Source organism: Callospermophilus lateralis, chromosome 5, assembly GCF_048772815.1.
Source record: "Callospermophilus lateralis isolate mCalLat2 chromosome 5, mCalLat2.hap1, whole genome shotgun sequence".
NCBI classification, from domain to species: Eukaryota; Metazoa; Chordata; class Mammalia; order Rodentia; family Sciuridae; genus Callospermophilus; species Callospermophilus lateralis.
The window spans coordinates 72,141,554-72,151,480 of NC_135309.1; the positions used below are offsets into that span (position 1 = coordinate 72,141,554).

Sequence of the window (9,927 nt, forward strand, 5' to 3'; positions counted from 1 at the left end):
TTTAATATGTGATTGGAGTTATGTCAATCTAAAACTCTTTTTAAGGGAAGTTTTCAAAACCTTTGGAACTTAAGTTCTGTTTCTTATACTCATGAATATTCAATTGCCAGAAAGTTCTCTCTCTGCCAGGAAATATCTGAAAAGAAAATGTAATTTTTCCTGAAAAATTTCTGTATTAAGGAAAAAAATATTTTGCTCATTGAAAATAAAATTTTGTTTCACTCAAAATAGCCATACAATTTGATATTTTGGTTGCTTCCAGATTTATTCTTAGTTTTAGCCAATTTAGACTTTTACAATGAGAAAAAGAGAACTCTATTCTCTTGAGAATTTCCTATTGTGATCTTTTAATTACAATGTAGGAGGTGGAATACTGATGTGGGTGGCAGATATTTATCCCAGGAAGACCATAAATAATGCTAAATCATGTTAGATTGCAATCTAAAGAAAGGAATCAAGACAGGAAGCAAAATATTTCCCTTCTAAATCACTAGATATATGGTAAGTAGGTAATAATAAAGTACAATTTGATGGGACAGTGCTTTTACTGTAAAACATTTAAAGATCATATATCTGTGTAAGTTCTTCGGGAAAAAAAAGGCCCTCAGGTGTTTACGCTTAGATACCAGAATTTACAAACCAAACTGCCATCCCACCAGATGCCTTCCTAAATAAAATTTCTTTAAAAATGGAAAGAACAATCAGTTGTTTAAAATGGCTTATGTTTAATTTTTCCCTCAGTCATAATGATTACACTTTAAGCAACCCTAAAAAGTACCTACCTAAGAGTACTTTGCTGCATTTGTCTATAATATTTGTCCACTTGGGTGATAACAATGTATACAATATTGAAATATTGACTGAAAGTGTCAATATAGAAAACAAATGTATTACTTTCATTTGACTATTATACCTCCAAAAAGATGGTACATTACTATATCTTTTGTTTTATTAACCCTCAAGCTTCATTAACCATGGACCAAACAGCTTTCAGAATATTAAAAAACAGCATATGAATGAATATTCAACAGGAAAAATTACAGAATTTGTGATTTGAAACTGTCCACACTGCTTTGAAATATATAATTTGAAATGTTATTAAGTAAACTTATTTGAAATTGCCATTAAAAGCCAATGAATTTATTTTTGCTCCACTATTAGAAAAAGAAAAACAAGCATTAAGACTGCATTGATAAGACATGAAGCAGATGAAAAAAGAAAAATATGAATGGATTAACATGGTTACATAGAAAGTAAAATCTATATATAAACAAAATGTTGTATCAACTAAACTTTCTTGATTTTAAAAGGAAACATGCATAGCCACACAACTACTTTTTGATCATTCTGTTAATGAAATCTAAACCATTCCTTCAATTGCAAATTTAAAACAGAGCTGCTAAGGGTCTTGAATCACACTAGTGGGCATAATTGGACTCAGGAAGTCACTAGTCCCTGAGCCTCCCATCAGACACACTTCATATTGGTAGCTCTGAGACAGGGTACCCCTGCCACTGACATCCACCAGGTGTCCAGAAAAATGACCCTCAGGCATAGAACAGACACCCAGTGGCGCCGCCCTGCGCCTCCTGCACAGCCTCACAACCACGAACACCAGCACAGAGAAGAGGAAGAGCGATGACACCGAAGCCAAGGCGATGACCAAGTAGACAGTGAGCGAGTCCCCCTGCGCGCGCTCCAGCGCCATTTCCGGAAGCGGCAGGTAGGGCTGGGAGAAGCCATCCACCAGCAGCACGTGCAGCGTGACACTGGCAGATAGCGGTGGCTCGCCATTGTCCTTGACCAGCACCACCAGCCTGTGCCTGGCCGCGTCGCGCTCGCTCAGCAGCCTGGCAGTGCGCACCTCGCCATTGTGCGCCCACACGCCAAACAGCCCTGGCTCCGTGGCCTTGAGCAGCTGGTATGACAGCCAGGCGTTCTGGCCTGAGTCTCCATCCACTGCCACCACCTTGGTGACCAGGTAGCCCTGCTCTGCCGCCCTGGGCACCAGCTCGGTGCAGGGCGCAGAGGCATTCTGCAGCGGGTACAGCACGAAGGGCGAGTTGTCATTGTCGTCCAGCACCACCACACGCACCAGCGCCTGGCTGCTGAGCGCCGGCGAGCCTTGGTCTGTGGCGCCCACGTGGAACTCGAACGCCTGCAGGGCCTCGAAGTCCAGCGCCCTCAGCGCGAACAGCTGCCCATTGTCTGCGTTGATGGAGACCAGCGAGGCGAGGGGCAGGTGTAGGTCCTGGGTTGGCAGCAGCGAGTAGGTGATCTGGGCATTGGTGCCTGAGTCTCTGTCTGTGGCGCTGATACTACCTATGTGCAGGGCGGGTTGGTTGTTCTCGTGCACCAACAGCGTGTATGACATTTGGGAGAAGGCAGGGGCGTTGTCATTGACATCAGAGATAAGGATTATTATGCTGTGCTCAGTTTTCAGTCTGGGTGTCCCCATGTCGGTGACTGTGATGGTGATGTTATATTCGGCTCTGCTTTCTCTGTCCAACGTTCCTTCAGTCACTAGGGTGTAAAAATTCTCTAAGGATGGTTTCAGGACAAAGGGGAGATTGTTCTGGATGGAACACATCACTCTTCCATTGTCTCCAGAGTCTAGATCAGAAACACTGAAAATCACTACCACAGTCTCTACCGAATTCTCAGGGATAGGACTGTTAACTGATGACAAAGTCAATTCTGGTGGGTTGTCATTCACATCAACCACCTGAATTATGACTGTAGATTTTCCTGAAAGACCTCCACCATCCTTGGCCTCTATGTCGACTTCATAATTATTTATTGCTTCAAAATTCAAATATTTAACTAATTGCATATCACCAGTAATTGGATTTAGTTGAAAAGTTTTGAGAATTTCTTCTGAAGCATGAAAAAATGAATATGATATTGCCCCAAAACTTCCTGTATCTAAATCAGAAGCTGAAACAGTGACAATGACAGAGTTAATAGGGATGTTCTCTAGAATTTGAACTTCATAGAGGGACTGTGCAAATTCTGGGGCATTGTCATTTATGTCTAAGACCAGAATGTGGATCTGGGTTGTCCCAGACCTTGGTGGTGACCCGCCATCCAGTGCCATGAGTGTTAAACTGAACTCAGGCAGCTCCTCTCGATCCAGCGCTTTGTCCAGTACTAGTTCTGGGTACTTCCTTCCATCTTTCCGACTGCGCATGAGAACGTGAAAATGGGAATTGGGAGCAATTGTGTAGTTTTGGAGACTGTTTTTTCCCACATCCAAATCCTCAGCATATTCCAAAGGAATTACTGTTCCTGGTGGAGAGTTTTCTGGGATTTTCAGCTCCATTTCATTTTCAAAGAATACTGGAGCATTGTCATTTACATCTATGATCTGAATCTCCTGTGTAATTAACTGGAAAGGGTTTTGCAGTAATACCTGAAAATGCAGTATACATGACTCTGTAGGACCGCATAACTCCTCCCTGTCCATTTTTTCCTTCAGAAGCAAATCACCGGTGTGATGACTGAGCTGAAAATGCTGTTTGTTTCCTTTCGATACAATTTGGGCCCCCCTTGCCACCAGTTCCTCAACAGTCAGCCCTAGATCCTTTGCTAGATTGGCTATTAAAAAGCCCCTCTCTTTTTCCTCAGCCACTGAATAGCGTCTTGACTCGAACCCAGCCAGAAACCCACCCACAAAAACAAAGAAAAGCAGGACTTGCCTTTGTCTAAGAAAGCTCTCCCCTCTGGCCTCCATTGCACTTCTTGCTATATTCTTCCAAGGAATGTAGCCAAGCCGAGCTTCAGAAGGCTCTGGGAATGCAAAGTCCTGGAAATTCCAACCTGGTAAATAATCCTTTCACGAGGCTTGCTTAAAAATCGTCACCATTTCACAAACCCTATTTTACCGCACCGGAGCTGTGCTCTCAGAGTCCTGTGTGCGTGTGATTTAATTCACCTTTTTAGTCAGCAGCGCCACCATGCATTCGCTCACAGTTTAAACTCTTGCAAAAGGTAGGTTTTGTTTTTGATTTTTTGTTATATTGCTTATTGCCCTTATCAAACTCAGTAGAGGCTACTGGAAGAATTTCTTGTGTCATGTAAGTTAAGTAAACATAACCTAGAGAAGTAAAATGAGCTCTTAAAGAAGTGATTGTTCCTTGTAGAATCCTCAATTGCATTATTTTGTAGCAGTGAACACGTTCTGTAATCATTACATGCAAATTTAAATTTTTTTCTAAATGAGAACATGATTAGAAATCCTATTATTTTATTTTCCAAATTTTATAAAAAATGTGAGAGTTACATTTCCAATTGGAAAAATACTATCAAATGACAAAATGGTAAAAAATTATAATAGGTCATGTCAGGGGGTAGATCAGAGGACTACAAATTCCTAATTACTTCTATATTTTCACCTTCAATAAACATTGAAACGTGTTCTATCCTTATTTTACAGGTGTTCAGCCTAAGAAGTGTTGCATAGAAAATGTACTCATGGCACTGAAAACCTACAATAAAGAGACCTAACTTAATGGGGAGAAGTTAAGAAAATGTTCCTTAAGATGTACCGTTTAATTTGGAACATGGATGAAAAGGTGTGAAAAGGTTGAATGTATAATATGTTAAATTCCTGAGCTAGAAAAGCATGACTAATCTAGTAAAGAAGAATAGTGTACACAGAACTTAGAACTTTCAAGAGTAGGTGAGAAGAGGAGGCTAAGGAGGTAAATGCAGGCCAAATAATGTGTGCTTAGATTTTATTCTAATAACAAAAATCATTGTAAAGTTGTAGGACAATATATGAAAAATTGCAAATATCATGTGTTCAATCTAGCTTCTTTTGTATTTTGACAGTTATCAGGGATACATATGCTGGCACATCTTTTGACTCTATTCTTGGTGACATTAAAAATAACAGCAATTATGGTTTTTTAGCATTTATACTATTTATTTGATCATAATTGCAAGCTATTGAAACAGCAGTTATCATTTGGGGTTTGGAAATGATAACTTACTCAAGGTACTACAAGTGATAAGGATTTTTTTTGGCGGTGGTACTGAGGATTGACTTCAGGGGTAGTCTACCACTGAGCTGCATCCCCAGCAACATTTTTTTGGTTACTTTATTTTATGACAGGATCTCACTAAGTTGTTCAGGTTGGCTGTGAATCTGTGATACTTCTCCTCAAATAACCAAGATAGTGCTATTTGTCACCAATAATCTCAAAATGAGACTTTCAAAATTCATATTGTAATTTTAATCATATTTAAATATGCATAAAATCATATATAAATGGAAAGATACACTGAATAACATTGGTTTAAATTAATTTTAACATATAGATCAGAAATTAAACTTCGAGAAATGAAGAAAATTGGATGAATCATTAGGAATTATAGTATATATGAATTATAAAATTGAATACCACAGTTTCCCTATTTATTCCCTAACTAATCCAGTGAACAGGAGAGGAGACTCAAATTAACCAGTGAGGAAAAAAGGGAAAGATATGTTGAAGTAAAGGGACACTAAAGACTGATAACCAGATTGTTTGAATAATAGTGAAAGTTCAATTATACAAAATTACATAATTCATTGTACATCAGAAAGTATTCAATTACAGAATAACTTTTCTCCGTTAAAGTATCTTAGTGTATTTAAATATCAATACATCACAGGTGAAATAAAGACTTTTCCAATCATTCAAAATTTTTATTAAGAACTTAAAATGGTCTAATGACCGTGTTAATCATGCCATAATGGGGAGCTATTGACAAACATGATTTAAGCAACTTTTAAAAAATTGAAAATCTTAGGGAACTAAAGGGACCAAATAGAAGAAGGCAGCACAAAAAATATATTGAGTGGACCTGCATACATTTTTGTCCTCCATCAGGTTTATTTCTAATTAACTAATTTTGAAGTCCTACATTTAAAATATTTGCTATCATTACACAGGATAAAATTTTCCCATCTGGAATATTTGGGGGTTTTATATCCTCTTCCCCCAATGTAGCTTTTATTTTGTGAACTTACAGTGGCTAAACCATTAATATAGGTTTTTCATAAATACTCCAAAAAATCTGAAAAATGCAAATCCCAATTACATGTGAATTTTCTAAAAGTTGATAAAGGTCAAAGATATATTCTCTGGTATAGTTTTAGATTTTGATGAAGGGCTCAGTTAGAGGGTTTTAAATAATTAAAACATGTTTTTAAAAGGGGGGCTTAGAATAAGCAGAGAATTTTAAAGACTATTTTAAATAGAAAACATGAAAAATTGGCATGCCTTTGAAAATCACTGGATAGGTACTATTAGTTAAATAGTAGAACTTAAATTTTAAATTATTTTAGAATATGAGTGATTTTCCTACTGGTGATTGAGCCCACAATGTTATAGCACTTAGCTACATCTCCATTGTTTGTATTATTTTGAGGCAGGGTCTAAGTGACCAAGGCTGGCATTAAGCTTACAATTTTCTGGCAATAGGTTACTGCCCAGCTGAGTGATTTTTGACAAAAATTTATAATTTGTAATGTGAATGTTTTGTAGAATCCAACAGTTAGGCTTCTTGCTAAAGAGTAATATTTTTTACATGTCAATATTTTAAAGAAGTACATATTTAGACAAATGCATGGAGGGTGCAATTTATTCATGAATAAACCTATATTAATGGTTTAGCCACTGTAAGTTCACAAAATAAAAGTTCCATTGGGGGAAGAGGATATAAAACCCCAAAATATTCCAGATGGGAAAATTTTATCCTGTGTAATGATAGCAAATATATTAAATGTAGGACTTCAAAATTAGTAGCATATGAGTTTTCTGGGGATGTGAGTTTGGGGTAAGGTGCTTTAACTTAAAAATTAAGGATTTCTAAAAATACAAAATTTATTTCACACTTTAAATCTAAGTTGTTAGACTAATTTTAAAAAAGGAATACAAAGAAAATTTACATTAATCATACCACAAGACCATATATTTAGAAATATCAGTAATGTGCACAGAATTGGAATAGATACTTGAGAGAAGAGGAGGAGGAGGAGAAGGAGGAGGAGGAGGAGGAGGAGGAGGAGGAGGAGGAGGAGGAGGAGGAGGAGGAGGAGGAGGAGGAGGAGGAGGAAGGGGAGGAGGAGGAGGAGGAGGAGGAGGAAGGAAAGAAGAAAAGAGGGGATGGAGGATTGGGGAGGAGAGGGGATGGGAAGATAGGAGAGCAGAGGAGAGGAGAGGCATAAATGGGCAAAGCAATAAAAACAGAACTTTGTACAAATTGAGACCAGACTCAGTGGATCCTTCTTGATATTTAACTGAATTCAAAATTATTCCTGAAACTGGGATTTTCGTCACTTTCTGTCTCCACACCTTGAGCAAGGAAATTGGGGATAATGGGCTTAGGAACTTTGAACTCGCTGGTGCCTGAGCCGCCCATCAAACACACTTCATATTGGTAGCTCTGAGATAGGGTACCCGTGCCACTAACATCCACCAGGTGACCCGGAAAGTGGCCCTCAGGTATAGAACAGACACCCAGCGGCACCGCCCTGCGCCTCCTGCACAGCCTCACAACCAGGAACACCAGCACAGAGAAGAGGAAGAGCGACGACACCGAGGTCAAGGCGATGACCAAGTAGACAGTGAGCAAGTCCTCCTGTGCGCGCTCGGGCGCCACTTCCGGGAGTGGCAGGTAGGGCTGGGAGAAGCCATCCACCAGCAGCACGTGCAGCGTGACGCTGGCAGACAGCGGAGGCTCGCCATTGTCCTTGACCAGTACCACCAGCCTGTGCCTGGCCGCATCGCGCTCACTCAGCAGCCTGGCGGTGCGCACCTCGCCATTGTGCGCCCACACGCCAAACAGCCCTGGCTCCGTGGCCTTGAGCAGCTGGTATGACAGCCAGGCGTTCTGGCCCGAGTCTCCATCCACTGCCACCACCTTGGTGACCAGGTAGCCCTGCTCTGCCGCCCTGGGTACCAGCTCGGTGCAGGGCGCAGAGGCATTCTGCAGCGGGTACAGCACGAAGGGCGAGTTGTCATTGTCGTCCAGCACCACCACGCGCACCAGCGCCTGGCTGCTGAGCGCAGGCGAGCCTTGGTCTGTGGCGCCCACGTGGAACTCGAACGCCTGCAGGGCCTCGAAGTCCAGCGCCCTCAGCGCAAACAGCTGCCCATTGTCTGCGTTGATAGAGACCAGCGAGGCGAGGGGCAGGTGTGGGTCCTGGGTTGGCAGCAGCGAGTAGGTGATCTGGGCGTTGGTGCCTGAGTCTCTGTCTGTGGCGTTCACACTGCCTATGTGCAGAGCGGGCTGGTTGTTCTCGTGCACCAACAGCGTGTATGACATTTGGGAGAAAGCAGGGGCATTGTCGTTGACGTCAGAAACGAGGATTATTATGCTGTGCTCAGTTTTCAGCCTGGGTGTCCCCATGTCACTAACAGTGATGGTGACATTATACTCAGGCCTGGTCTCCCTGTCCAGGGCTGTGTTTGTCACCAGAGTGTAAAAGTTCTCTACAGACGGTTTCAGGAAGAAAGGAAGATCATCTGGGATAGAGCACACTATTCTTCCGTTGTCTCCAGAGTCAGAATCTGAAACACTGAATATGGCAATTATGGTTTCCTGCAAGTTTTCTGGTATTTGATTGATAAGTGTGGACATGGTCAGTTCTGGAGGGTTGTCATTCAAGTCTATCACTTGGATAAGAACCACAGAACTTGCAGAAAGTCCCCCACCATCTGTTGCCTGAATATTTATAGTGTAAGTCTGAACTGATTCAAAATCCAGCTTTTGTATTAAAAGGAGTTCTCCCGATTTTGCATTTATTTGAAAGGTTTTGCGAATATCTTCAGAGGCTTGGAAAAATGCATAAGATATTTGTCCATAAACTCCAATATCTAAATCCCTGGCAGAGACGGTAGCAACGTGGGATCCAATGGGGCTGTTTTCTGGAACCCGCACCTCATAGAGTACTTTTGTAAACTCAGGGGCATTGTCATTGATGTCCAAGATTTCAATGAGGACCAGGGCAGTACCAGACCTTGGTGGAGTACCGCCATCCAGGGCTGTAAGAGTTAACCTGAGCTCAGGCTGTTCCTCTCGATCCAATGTTTTGTCCAACACCAGCTGTGGTAATATGCCATCAGCACTGTCTTGTATTGTAAGATGAAAGTAGAAATTGGGGCTGATTGTGTAATTTTGGAGACTATTGCTTCCTACATCTAAGTCCTGGGCACGTTCTATTAGGAAAGTGGTTCCGGGTGTGGTACTTTCTGAAATTTTCAAAAATATTTCTTTGTCTAGGAAGACTGGAAAATGATCATTTATGTCCCTAATCTGTAGCTCAGCCTGAAAAAACTGCAAGGGATTTTCCAATAACACCTGGAAAGGTAATACACAGGGCTCTGTAGAACCACATAACTCCTCTCGGTCCAGCTTCTCATTTAAAAATAAATCCCCTGTCTGCCTATCAAACTGTAAACTCAGTTTTTTCCCTTTGGACACAACCCGGGGACCCCGCACAATCAGCTCATCTACTTCCAGCCCCAAGTCTTTTAATAAATTGGCCACAAAAAAGCCACTCTCCATTTCCTCAGCCACCGAATAGCGCCTACTCTCAGAACCAGCCAGAGCCATGCCCAGCAAGACAAAGAATATCAGGACTTGCCTTTGTTCCAGAAGGAGTTCCTTTCTGTCTCTGGTTTCCATTGTTTTCTGGTCTCTCAGCAAACCCGTAGTCACTGACTCTTCTCTCACAAATATCTTGCTAATATTGAGATAAGTGAACAATCCTAGGGCCTCGATTTCCTGATTTCCCGGAACCACCGCCTTAGAAAGCCTCCTCCTGCTGCTTGCTTCTTTATCTGAATATCTGGCTAAACCCGCCGTCAGCGGTTGGCTTTTGTTCCTTCTACTTCTAAGGCTACAGCGCCACCCCGCGTTCTTTCCGAGCATTTT

The 9,927-nt window shown here is 41.4% G+C and overlaps 2 protein-coding genes across 2 annotated transcripts; both read right to left on the reverse strand.

The window, feature by feature from the left end:
• Nucleotides 1–1,399: 1,399 nt before the first annotated feature.
• On the reverse strand, nucleotides 1,400–3,733 carry LOC143399819 (protocadherin beta-3-like). The gene has a single exon (XM_076856844.2). The coding sequence runs from the start codon at nucleotides 3,731–3,733 to the stop codon at nucleotides 1,400–1,402; it is 2,334 nt and encodes a 777-aa protein (XP_076712959.2).
• A 3,551-nt stretch (nucleotides 3,734–7,284) lies between these two features.
• On the reverse strand, nucleotides 7,285–9,678 carry LOC143399250 (protocadherin beta-2-like). The gene has a single exon (XM_076855964.2). It carries the CDS (start codon nucleotides 9,676–9,678, stop codon nucleotides 7,285–7,287), a length of 2,394 nt encoding a protein of 797 aa, XP_076712079.2.
• Nucleotides 9,679–9,927: the final 249 nt, after the last annotated feature.

Coding starts and splice junctions, on each gene's coding strand:
- LOC143399819 (XM_076856844.2), bottom strand. CDS start 3,733: ATGGAGGCCAGAGGGGAGAGCTTTCTTAGACAAAGGCAAGTCCTGCTT.
- LOC143399250 (XM_076855964.2), bottom strand. CDS start 9,678: ATGGAAACCAGAGACAGAAAGGAACTCCTTCTGGAACAAAGGCAAGTC.